Source organism: Eutrema salsugineum, unplaced genomic scaffold (assembly GCF_000478725.1).
Source record: "Eutrema salsugineum unplaced genomic scaffold, Eutsalg1_0 scaffold_6, whole genome shotgun sequence".
NCBI classification, from domain to species: domain Eukaryota; kingdom Viridiplantae; phylum Streptophyta; class Magnoliopsida; order Brassicales; family Brassicaceae; genus Eutrema; species Eutrema salsugineum.
Genome location: NW_006256547.1, coordinates 4,507,841 through 4,522,946, shown reverse-complemented (window position 1 = coordinate 4,522,946; position 15,106 = coordinate 4,507,841). Strand labels below are relative to the sequence as shown.

The window sequence follows — 15,106 nt, the reverse complement described above, 5'->3', positions numbered from 1 at the left end:
AAACCATTTCATTTACAGTGAAATATGCATGTACCATTCAACGGCCAGCTCTCCTTCCTTACATGTAAAAGAGATTCTTATCTTAAAAAGGCTTGGTTTAGCGCCTTTGTTGCCACGTGTCGTTGGCTCCTCTTCTACTTGTCTAAATATATACTCACTAATCCTCTCCATCAAATCTCACCAAGCCCTATCATAACCTTTACTCATCTATCTATCTTCAATCTTTCTTGCATTTCTCTCACAGACCGATTTCGCTTCTTCACGTAAGTTTTCTGTGTCCTTCTCAAAGTAAAGTGATTGTTACACCCTAGCTGCTCCCACTCTTATTGTTTCAACATTTCAACCTGGATTTTAAATGAGTTTTTCTACGATTTATATGAATAGTTTTGCGTCGATATAATCAATGTGATGTAGAAACACTTGCTACGAGGTTTTGGATTATACAGATTCTTCAAATAATATGATGCTGCATGTGGGTTCTTGTTTTTCTTATTGTTCAACTCTAGAGTGACTTACACTGACCTTTTGCACTACATGTTAGGTTTTGGAAATGAGATTGTTAAACCCTAGCTGCTCCCACTCTTATTGTTTTAACATTTCAACCTGGATTTTAAATGAGATTTTCTAGGATTTATATGAATAGTTTTGCGTCGATATAATCAATGCGATGTAGAAACACTTGCTACGAGGTTTTGGATTATACAGATTCATTCAAAAATGATGCTGCATGTGGGTTCTTTTTTATTTATTGTTCAACTCTAGAGTGACTTATACATTGACCTTTTGCACTACATGTTAGGTTTAAGAAATGGAGAAAAATGGAAGCACAGATTCAAAGACTAACGCCGGGAAGCAAAACAAGAGAACTCATCCAGATGATGATGTCTCTAGCTCTAGGAGTACTAGACCAAAGCGAGCTGCCGCATGTACAGACTTCAAGGAAAGATCGTCTTTCCGTATCTCTAAGAAATCTTCTACTGTTGAAACCAAGAAACAGCAGATTGTGGACAATGAGATTGCAGCTCTAAGCTTAACAAGTTCTCCGCAAAGCAACGAGACTCGTGAAACAAGGAGGCTAACTAAATTCCATTTACATGATAGAAATGGAGTTCCACAGCCAGTGGAGATGTTGGAGGTTGATGACATTTTCATCGGAGGTGTTATCTTACCTTTAGGTGATGACAAGGAGAAAGAAGATGGCGTGAGGTGCGACTCTTTTGGACGAGTTGAGAATTGGAATATCTCTGGATATGAAGATGGCTCCCCGGTGATATGGATCTCAACCTTATTGGCAGATTATGATTGCCTTAAACCTGATACTAGGTACAAGAAGATGTATGATTATTTCCTTGAGAAGGCTCGTGCCTCAATAGCGGTTCACAAGAAACTGTCCAAGTCTTCAGGTGGGAACCTTGACACAAGTCTTCCCGAGTTGCTCGCGGCGGTTTCTAGGTCTATGAGTGGAAGCAAATTCTTTTCTAGCGGTTTAGAAATCCGAGATTTTGTTATATTCCAAGGGGAATTCATATATAACCAGCTTCTTGGTCTGGACGAGACAGCCAAGAAACATGAGACAAGCTATCGGGAGATTCCATGTCTCGTTTCTCTCAGAGATGAGAGTAAACTTGACAAGGCTGTGCAGATGGAAGGAGGAAGCTCTTCTAATGGGGCTCTGAGGATTGGTGGAGTTGCTGAAGTTGAAGGAGCAAGCTCTTCTAATGGGTCTCTGAGGATTGGTGGAGTTGCTGAAGTGGAAGGAGCAAGCTCTTCTAATGGGGCTCTGAGGATTGGTGGAGTTGCTGAAGTGGAAGAGACAAAGTCCAGAAGATATGCTGAGATTATACAAGACGAAGAGTATAGGAAATATATTCAACGTCCCAGGAAAAACCGTAGATCAGCTCCTGCTTCAAAAAGTTTTTACATAAAGATCGATGAAGATGAGATTGCCAAAGATTATCCTCTCCCAGATTCTTATAAGAATTACCAAGATGAAACGGATGAGCTTATACTGCATGATGCTAGCACTGAGGAACTGCCTCGAAGGATGCTTCACAACTGGGCTCTTTACGACTATGATTCTATGTTGATACCTCTAGAGCTTCTTCCGATGAAGCCTTGTGATGATCTTGATGTAACTATTTTTGGATCTGGTTTGATGACCGACGATGTTGGAAACTGGTCTTGTGAAGGTGATTCTGAAGCCTCTACAAAGTCAAAGGATCATGATGGGATGCCCATATTACTCAGTAAAATAAAGGAATGGATGGTTGAGTGTGGGTCGTCAACGGTCTCCGTTACATTAATAACGGATGTAGCAAGGTAAGCCGTTTTATTATAGTAACTTGTAACCCACGTTTCTGTTTTGTTTTTTTTTTTATTCTGTTGCTGACGTATTAGGTATATTCAGGTATCGACTTGGGAAACCGTCAAAGCAATACGCCCTTTGGTATAAACCTCTTGAGAAAACAGCAATGGCTGCGGTACGCATTATTGCTTTGCTTGAGAAGCAAGCTAGGGTTGCTAGGCTTTCATTTGCAAATGTCATCAAAAGAGTGTCTGAGTTCGAGAAGAAAGATAAAGCTTACATTTCTGATGATCTCTCGACTGTTGAGAGACATGTGGTCGTCCATGGACAAATAATCTTGCAGATTTTCTCAGAATTTCCTAACGATGATATCAAAAAGTCTCCATTTATTATGGAGCTTGCGAGGAAAATGGAGGAAAGGCACCACACAAAATGGGTCATCAAGAAGAAGAGAAGTGTGACAAGGGAAGTGAATCTGATGAATCCGAGGGAAGGTGTGACACCTGTGGCATCCAAGAGGCAAGCTATGCAAGCAACAACAACTCGCCTGATCAACAGAATCTGGGGAGAGTATTACTCCATTTACACTCCAGAGGATCCACAGCAAGAGAATGATCCACAGCAAGAGAATGATGCAGATCAAGAGAATGATGCAGATCAAGATGAGGAGGAAGATTTTGAAGAGGAGAGTGAAAATGAAGAAGAAGATGATGACGAAGAGGAGATTGTACCAGAACCTGTCGAGGTTCAGAAGTCTCATACTCCTCCAAAGAAAATCCGAAGCAGTTCTGGTAAACTGGAGATTAGATGGGAGGGTAACAGTCAAGGGTTCACATCTGCTGGTGAGCCTCTCTATGGACAAGCCCTAGTTGGAGAAGAACTGGTGGTTGTAGGTGATGCGGTCGTCTTGAGGGTTGATGATCCAGAGGAAACTCCGATCATGTACTTTGTGGAATACATGTTCGAAAGATCAGACCACTGCCAAATGCTACATGGTAGACTCCTCCAAAGAGGATCCGAGACAGTTCTCGGTAATGCTGCTAACGAGAGGGAGCTCTTCCTTACTAATGATTGCATGGCTCTAGAGCTAAAGGACGTACTAGGAAAAGCCCATTTCGAGTTCCGTTCAAGGCCATGGGGCCATCAGTTCAGGAAAGAGAACATTGCGGCAGATAAGCTTGACAGGGCAAGAGCAGAAGAGAGAAAGGCAAAAGACTTGCCAACAGAATACTTCTGCAAGAGCTTATACTCGCCTGAGAGAGGAGGCTTCTTTACTCTTCCTCTAAGTAGTATTGGCCGTGGTTCTGGATTCTGCAGTTCATGTAGGATCAAGGTGGCTGAAGAGGAAAGGTTAAAGTTTAAACTCAATCTTTCAGAGAAAAGCTTTTCCTCCAAGGGGATTCAATATTCTTGTGGGGATTTTGTCTATGTAAACCCCCAATATATGACAAGTATAGATGGTTTGACGGAGAGTTATGGAAAACACAAGTCTGGGAGGAACATTGGCTTAAAAGCTTATGCTGTTTGCCAATTGCTGGAGATCACTATCCCACAAGAATCTATAATGGGTTTCTTTGAGGTTCAGTTGAGAAGGTTTTATAGGCCTGAGGATATTTCTTCAGACAAGGCCTATACTTCAGACATCCGAGAGGTAAGAACTATTTCTTTATGTAATATATCTAGTGGTTTTTTCTTGATAACTTTATCTTACCATCTTTAATTTTTGTCTCCTTTTTTTTTGTTGTTGCAATTTTCGTAGCTGTATTACAGCCATGATACATATGTTCTCTCTCCAGAGGCTCTACAGGGAAAGTGTGAAGTGAGGAGGAAAAATGATATGCCTTTATGCGGTGAATATCCAATATCAGAACATATCTTCTTCTGTGAACACATCTATGACCCTTCCAATGATTCTCTCAAGGAGGTATATATTTCTTCAAGAAGTCAAAATTTTTTTTTTCTGTATATAATTCAATTTTCTGATACAAAGTGGAACTGTCACTCTCTTAAATGTCTTGTAACAGTTGCCCTATAATATCAAACCGATGTTCTCTACAACTGAGGATGACAAGCTTCCAAGAAAGAAAAAGGGCAAGGCTTTAGAGAGTGAAGCTGAGGATTCTGCGACTCCCAAGCGTGAAGAGGCACCTAAAGAGATGCGTCTGGCTACGCTAGATATTTTTGCTGGTTGTGGTGGCCTCTCTAAGGGACTGGAACAAGCAGGTACGTATTATCTCCAGTCAACACTTACTCTACAAAAACGCTTGAACAAAAGTTGTAATTATTTGCATGTTTTATATACAAAAGGCGTATGTGAGACAAAGTGGGCCATCGAGTATGAAGAGCCAGCTGGACAGGCCTTTAAGAAAAACCATCCTGAATCAGCAGTTTTTGTGAACAACTGCAACGTGATTCTTAGGTAATATATCTTACAAGATAAAACACTTACTCTTCCACTGTGGCTATTTATTGTGTTGTGATCAGTTTGTTGTGATGATCACGCAGGGCCATGATGGAGAAAGGTGGAGATCAAGATGATTGTATCTCTACAAAAGAGGCTGATGAACTCGCAGCCAAACTTGATGAGGACGAGAAGCGTAATCTGCCACTGCCTGGTCAGGTTGATTTCATCAACGGAGGCCCTCCATGCCAGGTATATAGATATATATGTATTCTTAAGATTGTTGCTATTACAACTTTTGTTGAATAAGTGAAGAGCTCTTTTAATTAAACTATGAAAAAATATGGCAGGGATTTTCTCGTATGAACCGGTTCAACCAAAGATTTTGGAGTATAGTTCAGCGTGAAATGATATTAGCATTCCTCTCGTTTGCTGATTATTTCCGGCCAAGATACTTTCTTCTTGAGAACGTGAGGTCCTTTGTGTCCTTCAATAAAGGGCAAACATTTCAACTCACGCTCGCTTCTCTCCTTGAGATGGGTTACCAGGTATGTAAAAGCTATTACTTCGTCTCATGTTTGATGTGTTCCACACTTGCCTCTTATTTGGTATATATGTTTGATATATGATGTTTGTTTTCCAGGTGAGATTCGGAATCTTGGACGCAGGTGCGTATGGAGTTTCTCAATCAAGAAAAAGAGCTTTTATATGGGCAGCTGCACCAGAAGAAGTTCTTCCAGAGTGGCCTGAGCCAATGCATGTCTTTAGTGGTCCACAGTTGAAAATCCCACTATCGAAAGGTGCACACTATGCTGCTGTTCGTAACACTAAATCTGGTGCACCTTTCCGTCCCATCACAGTGAGAGACACCATTGGAGATCTTCCACCAGTTCAAAACGGAGCATCAGAAATATACAAAGCGGTATGATGATAAATCCATTTGGAGAAAGTATTTATTATACACACATACTCCTAATGTTAACACAACAACCATTTATTTAAATTACCTTTTTGGGGGCATTTTTCTGTCTTGCAGTATGGAGAGGACCCAACCTCGTGGTTCCAAAAAGCAATAAGAGGAAACATGTATGTTCTCACGGATCATATCTGCAAGGAGATGAATGAAATAAACCTCACTCGATGTAAGAATATCCCAAAGAGGCCAGGTGCTGATTGGCATGACCTCCCAGACGAAAAGGTCAGTATTATATACATCCGACTAGTGGAAACAAAAGGGTTTCCTTTTTAAGATCAACTTAAATGCTTACTTTAACTATAATAGGTGCCGTTATCAAATGGGAAGATGGTAGATATGATTCCACAATGTCTGCTAAAGAAATGTAAGTCTTGGAAAGGACTCTATGGGAGATTGGACTGGCAAGGCAACTTTCCAACTTCCATCACTGATCCTCAGCCTATGGGAATGGTCGGAATGTGCTTCCATCCAGACCAAGACCGAATTATCAGTGTCCGTGAATGCGCTCGATCTCAGGTAATAAAAAGAAGTCCTCTGTTCCTTAGCCAGTCCTCTAGGATCAGTAACAGTTTTAGAAATGGCAAAGCACTTGTTTCTATGGAAAGATTTTTCAGTTCTGTTTTTGGAAATACAGTAATTGTTAGCTTATGAATAGGGCTCTTAAGAATTGGTTCCATCAAAAAGAAAAAGAGAAATGAAACTTGTTGGTATATGAAAATTGCAGGGCTTTCCGGATAGCTTTGAGTTTTCAGGGAAGATAGCACACAAGCATAGGCAGATTGGAAACGCAGTCCCTCCACCATTGGCCTTTGCTCTCGGTCGTAAGCTCAAAGAAGCCTTACATCTCAAGAAGTCACTTCAACATCAACCCTAAAAGCACCCCCATTATACAAGTCATTGTAATTCTCCTTTTGAAACTCATGACAGTTATTGGTTTAGGAGACTTTTGTATCAATTGGTGATTGTTAAATTAGTTTATCTGTAAAAGACAATACAGTTGTATTGTATCTATCATTCGGCTTCTTTCGAGAGCTTTTTCTCTGTATGAATAAAAGTTATCAAAGTTAAAGTTTCATTTCATATAAGAAAAAAAAGAAAGGGTACAAAATTTTCACCATGTTAAATAATAGTATGAAACAACACTGCTCTGCGTTTTTTCACCATTGCTTCTTTCCCTTTTTCTTCTTCTTGCTGCTACTACTACTAGTGCTACTGGCAGTTGCAGAAGAAGGGCTCTCGCTGACATTATCAAACATACCGGCTTGTGCTGCGTTCTGCAACCACTCATAGAACTCTTCCTCCGTCATTGTTTCATCCATGTTTGCATTTGGCATTCTCTGGTTTCCTCTTTGCCCTGATGAACCACTCGTTCCTCGTTTTGCACCTGTCACGTTCGTGTTCACATGGAAGCTCGGCTTGTGGGTGTTTGCTGGACATCTCATTCCCTTCCAACAAATTCAAATAAAAAATAAAAAACATTTCAATCCTTCCGAAACAAAGCAAAGCAATCTCTTAAGAAACGCCAAAGCAAAAGCAAAAGCGATTGGTTTTTTGGGTACCTGACAGATATACCACTGAGAAGCTTCATATATTTTGCTATCTGCACAGACGTAAGCACGCGGCATATCAACCTGCGTTGCAACAACAAACCTCTCATAGAGTCATTCGATAAGTACAAATTGTGTTCTTGTGGATCAATCAGGCGCAGAGTGTACCGTCCTCAAACTTTTCTATTTACTACATTTACCAATGAAATGAAAACTTGCGTGTATAAATACCTTTTGAAACAACCCAAACAAGACGTGCTGTGAAGATTGTTCAACCCAACCGTCTCCATCTTTTGCCGGATGAAATTCCTTGCAATCCTTGAGATTCGAAAGCAGAGCTCGAGTAAATCAATTAAGTACTATAGGTTATAATTTCTTCCAAGTAGTTTCATCACTGGTGTATTATATAGTATCTCTAAGATGCAGATGAAGAGTTGGAAAAAAACCTGGCACCATCTTGCTCTAGATTTTGATTTCTTTGTTAGAAACCACGCGTGGAGATTGCCACATTTTTTACACGCTATTTGTCTACACTCTCTTAAAGCTTCCTCTCCTTCACCTTCTGAGCTTCCAAAGCCGGATCCAGAGAAACCGTGTCCCCGACTATCCTGGTAATTGATGATTTATTACGTTAGCAGCTTAAAATAAAGACATATATCCGAGTTGAGGGTCCAATATATTGAGGAATTAAGCAAAGAGAGAAAAATGACACTTTTAGCAACAATGAATGTTTTCAGAAGATGAAATAAGAGGCAGGCAACTATAAACATACCTTCTGAGAAGAACTCTGAAACCTCCTAAAGTAGTTCAGTAGTTCTTCCTTCTTTAATTCATCGTCATATGATTTCTGCTTTACAGAGTCAAGCAATACCTAGAGGCCAGCTAGGGAGATCAGAGTTGGAGGAACTTTATGCACCAGTACAAGCTGATGAAATGAGAAATAAAATATTACCTCATACGCATTCTGAAGTTTCTTAAAAGCTTCAGCTGCTTTTTCATTCCCCATATTTTTATCAGGATGGACCAGCATCGCCTATTAAATCATTCAAAATGCTTATAAACTCAACATACGGTTTTGTTGCAATTAACACAGGCAGAAAGATATTAACTTCAAAGAGAAAAAATAACCAGCATTACCTTTTTCCTATATTCTCGTTTGAGATAAGCCATGTCAACATTCCCGTACCGAGGTAAGCCCAATGCTGAGTAGTGGTCAGCACAGTTTAGCAACCGAGCAACTTCATCTTCAGATGTTAACTCAGATTCTGTTCCGCTAGTTGAAGGGACTCCTGGGCCACGGTCTCCCGGAAACCCAGGGCCGCTTTCAAAAGACGAACCATTTAACGGCTCGGTAGGTCCATCAGCTGTGCTCTGCTGGTTTAATTTGTTCTTGAAGAAATATATAAGAGCATCGGTTGAGATGAAAGCAAGATTAAAAGCCAAAAGAAGACCTAGCCATCCAACATAACTCCATGCACTATAGACTGAATACACTGTGATGATAAACAGTGCAACGCGCTCGTGCTTCAGCATGAATGCCAGACCTTTATATCAGTAAACATTGCACATTGTATAAGACAAAATAATGCAAGAGTATGGTTGTTGCTACAAGATTGAGATAGGAAGGACTTTTACCTCCGAAGAAGAGGAAGAGCAGTGTTGTCCAAAAGCTACCATAGAGCCATAGCAAAACCAAACCAGAAATGGCAAGTGTGATAGACCCAACAACAAATCCAATGAACAACGCCACCAGAACAGTTGCAGCCTGTAGTTTTATCGAATGTTTACATATGCATAAAAAGTAAACATATAGGCAATCATATTTGAGATCCTTACCGACATCACTATGAATTTGGTCATGCCGATCATGGAAAACGCTGAAAAGAGACCACACCACATGATTGAGAAAAAGGATGCTGTTCCCATCCGGATGAAAGAATCAAAACCTCGGATTGCGCAATCCAGCCAAACCAGAGAGAGAAGAAGAATTATGCTGCCAAAGTGCATAAGCCATCTGAAGACAACCGGATATGCTTGCCGAATTTTCTTTATAACAACATCACGGGCTTTATATACTCGTGATCTGAGAGAAACTATCAAAGGTCTGTGTTTTTCCATAAACTGAGTCACTTCCCTTGATATGGTAGCAGTGGGTATCCTCAGTTTCCTGACTGCTGCATTGTATGCTAGCCCAATATTCTCCGAGGGGCTGTTTGTGCTCAATATATCCAGCAAGCTTCTCATAAGACCGTTGATGTGTTCACGACCAAATGGAATATATCTAGTCTCTTCGGTGGTAAAACCAGGTTCATTATGAGGTCTATCTCCAGCTAAATCTGTCTCTGAAGAAACAGGTTGATCTTTCACTGCATCCATATCTCTTTCCAAAGCTTCAGAAACCGGACTACTTCTTGTCAGTTTATCATCTTGGCAATTCTCTTTCAGGACAGTCTCAGCCTCACTAGTTTTCCCTTGTCCCTTTGAAGACAGCAAAGAATCAGAATTTTTCTTTTTTTGCTTCGTTTGGTGATCCAATCCATTCTTCTGGTGACTTCCTTTCCGAGCCATTACTAATTCAAACAAGTATGTAAAGCGCAATCAACTGAGACTTTCTCTAGCATTTCCTGCCACTGGAGAAGGCAGAGCAAATTAAGTCAAGCGAAAATAGCAATCTTGAAGAACTAATCCAAATAATTGACTGTTATGTACAACGTCTAGCTAACAATAAAATCACAGTAGTTGAAGCAACGTGGAAATGATCAAATCGAAGAACTTTCAGCACCCAACTTCAAATCTTTGGATAAAAAGACGAAATTTTCATTTCAGGAGAGTAATTGAGATTAAAACCCATGTAAAAGCTTTCGGATTCCGTATGGTTGGAGGAAACTAAGCAAAAACTAACTTAGAATAGTGAAAAGAGACATGCCCGAAATCGTATTTTCCAGGCAGACGAGATTACAAGAATACGAATTCTAAAGGCGAATTGGGAAGAGAACAAAAAAAGATACCTGAAACTCTGATTCCAAACGAGAGGCGCAGAGAAGGAAGGAGGAGATTCCATGAGAAGAAGAAAAGTCAATTAAAGGTAGGAGAAGAAAGGCCCACAAGAAAAGAACGAAACAAGTGTGCCCTAGAGCATCAATTCGTGCTCATAATCGATGTACCAAATTGGGATTTATCTGTGAATTTGGTGAGTGGTGAAGAGAAACAAGGATTTGAACACACACAAAGAAGAAAGAAGAAAAAAACGATGAAGAAAAAACACGCAGCAATTTTGGAGTAAAAGACCGAAGCGATCAGAAAACGGAGGTTTCGACCGGCGGTGTCACTGTTTAAGATGAGCTGGTGAAAATTCGGTTTTGTTAAATCACAGATATTTACCAGTAACAAAGTAAGTACACAGTAAAAGGTTAATGTTATATGATAATTTCTAATTACAAAGGATTTACATAGTAAACGGAGGTTTCGACCGGCGGTGTCTTTTTAGTCTTTACTTTTTTACTACCGAATGATATCAAGTGTTCTCAAGAATCGAATGAAAATTGCTCGTTTATACTTTTATAAGTTCGTTTTTTACATCGTATAATAGTAAAAAAAAAACTTTTAATATAAGATTTTGGATACTGCTATTTATTAGATAGGTATAGATCTCCAGTACTCATATAAAACTTTGTTTAAATATAAAACTTTGTTTAAATAAATGCTTATTATCACATGTCGGAATACTTTATCTATCTTATCTGTTATCTATAGACTATAACCTTAGTCTATAGAAATTTAAACCGTATTATTAAACATTAATGATTATTAGTTGTTGTTTAGATACATAATTCGTATTTTGATTATATATCTACATAAATTTGATTAATTTCTAACATTTGTGCATTTGCAGCGGGTCACCATCTAGTCAATCATTTACTATTGTAACTCATTTACGTGCAATTGAGCAAAACTGCGTAACGATGGGTTAACAAACACAAAAATGGTCTTGAACTCAAAGGATATCCTTTTTCTAGTATATAAAATGACAAAGACAACAAAAAAGGAGTTTCAATTTGCAAGGTAAAAGACATTAGAGAGATCCACTTGAGAACGCATATTCCCAAACTTGCACAACATTTAAAACACATTAAAAAGTACCTAAAGACAACTTTGAATACCTCATTGCCTCAAAGAAATTCTTAAATCTTATCCAAACACAAAGAAACTCGATCATATAATCGTTATGGTGACAGAAGCCATGAAAGCCAAGGCAGAGGTGTACCATGGAGACAAGACATGCAGAGAGAAATTTGGTTCGCTTTTGTCCGAAATCGGTTTACCAAACCGGCTCCTTAGTAACCAGGAGATCGAAGAATGTGGTTACGTAAAGGACACGGGTTTCGTGTGGTTAAAGCACAAGAAGAAGAAAGAAGAGAAAAAGAGATATCAAGAAGTGTTCAGATTCGATAACGTTGTGGTATGTTTCGAAGATGAAGTCACCGCGTATTTTGAACCAAACAAGATCAAGAAACTCACTGGGGTTAAGGCCAAGGAGTTCGTGGTCTGGATCTCGCTCGGTGAAATTCATGTAAACCGTTCCTCTGGTTTGATTACTTTCAAGACACAGGTCGGTTTATTGTCTAAGTCGTTGCCTTTGTCACTGTTTGAAGACATTCAAGTTGTTCATGACGTCAAGGAGAAGCCAAAAAAGGTTCAACAAAAATCCAACAATACAAACTATTTGTACTAAAGGAAACAGAAGAAACTAGACGTGTATATACATATTTGTACTAAAAGAATCGCAATCTGATTCGTTTTAGCTAGTTTCGAGTTTAATTGTGTAGCTAAAACCTTGAAACAAATTACACGCGCCTTACAAGTTCCAAGAAAACAAACAAGAAAAATGTAGAAGAAGAGGCAACATAAGCATACATATAGAGCTTAATTACAGGGCGCTATGGTGCTGCGAAAGGCGTGAGCTGAGAACCACAAAGGAAGAGAAGAGCTTCCTTTTACAGAAAACATCTCTTTCCATAACTTACTCCGTCTTTGATACACCAAAACCTGTTTATGAGTAGCCAAGAACACATACTCGCCGGTCTGGCAAATCGGAAAGATTCCAGGTACCAATCCCTTGATACACCTTAGACTTATGCTATCAACAACAGTCCAAATTTCAGTCTCATAGTCTCTCATCTTCCAGATCTTCATCCACCCATCTGATAGTTGAATCACAGATAAAAACCCATCAGCTTCCAAGAGATAAACCCGATTACCACCATTCCCGCATCTGATCTCATCAGGCAAAGAAATCTTTCTCCAGACATCATGTTCAACATCAAGTGCAAGTATATAACACAAACCACTCATCAACCAGTGAAGCCTCCCACTGACAAACACCACTTGGTTCTTGCTCATGTGAGTGAAACTACAATCTTCTAGCACCGAAACGAATTTCCTCCATTTGTTGGTCTCAGAATCAAACACCAAGCAAATGAAAGTCCCATCAGGTCTCTGACCAAAAGACCTGTGGTAACCAGCCATGACCACGTAAAAATTCTTCCTGGTTAAGTCACAAGCCAAGCTAACAAGAGTTGCCTCACCATCTGGATAAAACCGAGTAACGGGTCTTTCTCGGCTCCTAGGCAATTTCCTATACTCTCTAGTCGATGGATTACAGACATAATAAACGCCCTTTTCAGGAATGCTAGAGCAACACAATAAGCCATTACACGAAACCCTGATTCTCACCCTATCTCTAAGAAAACCCAGTGACAACTCAGAAACACCCTTCAGATTATCAACGCAGATCAAGCTAGATTTCGATTCCGAAGAATCCGATACCTCGGCGACAAGCATTTGCTCTTTTACAGACACTTGGTTGTACAATGTAGTGAAGTAATTGTCGGAAGGCAATCTGTACCAAGTTTTGCAAACGGATTTGAACCGGAACAGCGATTTCACAGGTACCCTCGCCAGAATCTGAAGAATCACCTCATCGGGAAAGAGAGCACCTTTCCGATTATCCATTGGCCTATCAATCGAATACCGAGGAGAAGAGGAATCTAAAGTGGTTAAAAACCTAAAATTTATTCGTCTTACCGTATCAGAAAAGCCCTAGACTTGAAACCTGATCGTAGAGATTGTGTGTTTCGATTACCCATCGATCGAACCAGAATTACAAGGATATAGAGAATCGGTTTCAAATTCTCTTTGAAACGCCAAAATTAAAAGGAAGGAAAACAAAACAATTTCAGAGATCACTGGACACTGAGGAAAGAAATTGAGCGAAAATGAAGAAACAGATAAATCGAAATCGCGCGAGCGTTGAACAACTCAACTATAATGGGGAAGATGCGCGTGTTTCTGACTGGCCAATCAACAACGACCACATTTTACCGTTTTATTTTATTTAGGCCCAAGGCCCATATTATTACATATACTGTAATGCTTTAATTTTTTTCTTTTTCAAATTAATGAGAACAAGTTAAACTGTACTAAAAGAACAAACCGATGTTCAAAAATTCTTTCGCATTAATCCATCGTCTGGGGAGGATCTAGTGCTTAGTCGAAGGTAAATTTGGGATTAGTTGAGTACATATTTGTTTTTTAAAAATATATATATATATATATATCTATATATATTTCAATAAGGTAACCCTACACTTATCATGAATTAAGAACAAACTACAAGGATATGTTGACGTCTTGCTTCTTCTCGGGCCAACCTTATGATAAACTCTTGTATGTGTGTGTGTAGCCTTCGGGTTATACACAAAATGTCTAGTGTTGTATACGTATGTATATACATTTACATACATGGTATAAACAGATAAACTCACAAGCTAGCATGCATATATGTGTACAATGGAGATGAATTATTAAAGGGAGAGGAAAGTGTAATTGAGGAGAAGTATTTGTCGTAACTCGGTAGCTTTGTCTCAATGATTTGTGTCTTTGGTCACATCAGTTTCCCTATCTTCCTCAGGCAACATAAGTTGTTTCTTTACTTCTTCAATTTTTTCTCCCTTTTGCCTTTTTCCATTTATTTTTTCCCCCCTTTTGTCAACTTTCATTGATTGATAATATTTTCACCTTCTCTTATCTTTCCCGAGGATATGAAATACGGAGTACTTTTCTTTTTTGATAAGTTGGATATGAAAGACTTTCGTCGCTAGCTTATACCTCAGTTGACGTCTACAAAAAAATTACGATAATATTTATAAAGAAGTCTCTTAAATAAATTCGTAATATTACATGGAAGATGACTCGCCCACAGACGAGTTTTTCATGATCTAGTAGCTTAGTGTCAGAATTTACAATCAAAATATGCTACATACAATTTGATTTTAGAACTTACAAGATCTTTTAGGGCCGGGGTTTCAAATTCGATAACCAAGAAAATTGAAGTGGAAGCATGCATCCCCTCTATAATTTGCTTAGTGTTTTTGGAATCTGTTTTGGTAACGCTAGCGGATAAAATAACATTTATTAAAATGAGCATGCATAATTTATGACAAAAATATATTTGGAAATGCATTTCAGATGGAACATTGAGCCATAAATCTAGTGACCAAAGTGGTCAAATGATTGTTTACAGCCATTTACAATAACTTGGAGTTACATATATCTATTAGTTTGTGACTATATTATCTTAATATGATGAATAATTGAATATTAAAGAGAATTGGGATCTTAAGAAGAAAACAACTATTAAATGAGTATTAAAATACGACACATGGTTCAATTATATATGACCACAGCTGTAAATTTTGCCAATAGATAGATTTCATGTCAAATGTGTGAAAAAAGTATATGGATTTAATTTTTTTTTTTTTTCTTTACAGGCAAAACAAAAATTATATATACATATACATATATAGCTACGCCCGTGC

General features: G+C 38.9%; 4 protein-coding genes across 4 annotated transcripts; 2 read left to right on the top strand and 2 right to left on the bottom strand.

The window, feature by feature from the left end:
* Positions 1-808: 808 nt before the first annotated feature.
* LOC18012098 (DNA (cytosine-5)-methyltransferase 1) lies at positions 809-6,556 on the top strand. The gene is made up of 12 exons (XM_024151071.1): positions 809-1,682; positions 1,752-2,319; positions 2,408-3,956; positions 4,065-4,229; positions 4,330-4,528; positions 4,613-4,724; positions 4,811-4,958; positions 5,057-5,254; positions 5,350-5,628; positions 5,743-5,904; positions 5,989-6,198; positions 6,407-6,556. The coding sequence occupies exons 1-12, from the start codon at positions 809-811 to the stop codon at positions 6,554-6,556; spliced, it is 4,614 nt and encodes a 1,537-aa protein (XP_024006839.1).
* A 178-nt stretch (positions 6,557-6,734) lies between these two features.
* LOC18012097 lies at positions 6,735-10,575 on the bottom strand. The gene is made up of 10 exons (XM_006394987.2): positions 10,238-10,575; positions 9,066-9,859; positions 8,865-8,994; positions 8,367-8,773; positions 8,182-8,262; positions 8,002-8,100; positions 7,676-7,837; positions 7,461-7,547; positions 7,242-7,313; positions 6,735-7,127 (listed from the first exon to the last, which is right to left on the bottom strand). Exons 2-10 carry the CDS (start codon positions 9,795-9,797, stop codon positions 6,840-6,842), a joined length of 2,058 nt encoding a protein of 685 aa, XP_006395049.1. The 5' UTR covers positions 9,798-9,859; positions 10,238-10,575; the 3' UTR covers positions 6,735-6,839.
* An 879-nt stretch (positions 10,576-11,454) lies between these two features.
* On the top strand, positions 11,455-11,980 carry LOC18012128. The gene has a single exon (XM_006394986.2). The coding sequence runs from the start codon at positions 11,455-11,457 to the stop codon at positions 11,959-11,961; it is 507 nt and encodes a 168-aa protein (XP_006395048.1). The 3' UTR covers positions 11,962-11,980.
* Positions 11,981-12,001: 21 nt separating this feature from the next.
* Positions 12,002-13,504, bottom strand: LOC18012127 (F-box protein At5g49610). The gene has a single exon (XM_006394985.2). It carries the CDS (start codon positions 13,239-13,241, stop codon positions 12,153-12,155), a length of 1,089 nt encoding a protein of 362 aa, XP_006395047.1. The 5' UTR covers positions 13,242-13,504; the 3' UTR covers positions 12,002-12,152.
* Positions 13,505-15,106: the final 1,602 nt, after the last annotated feature.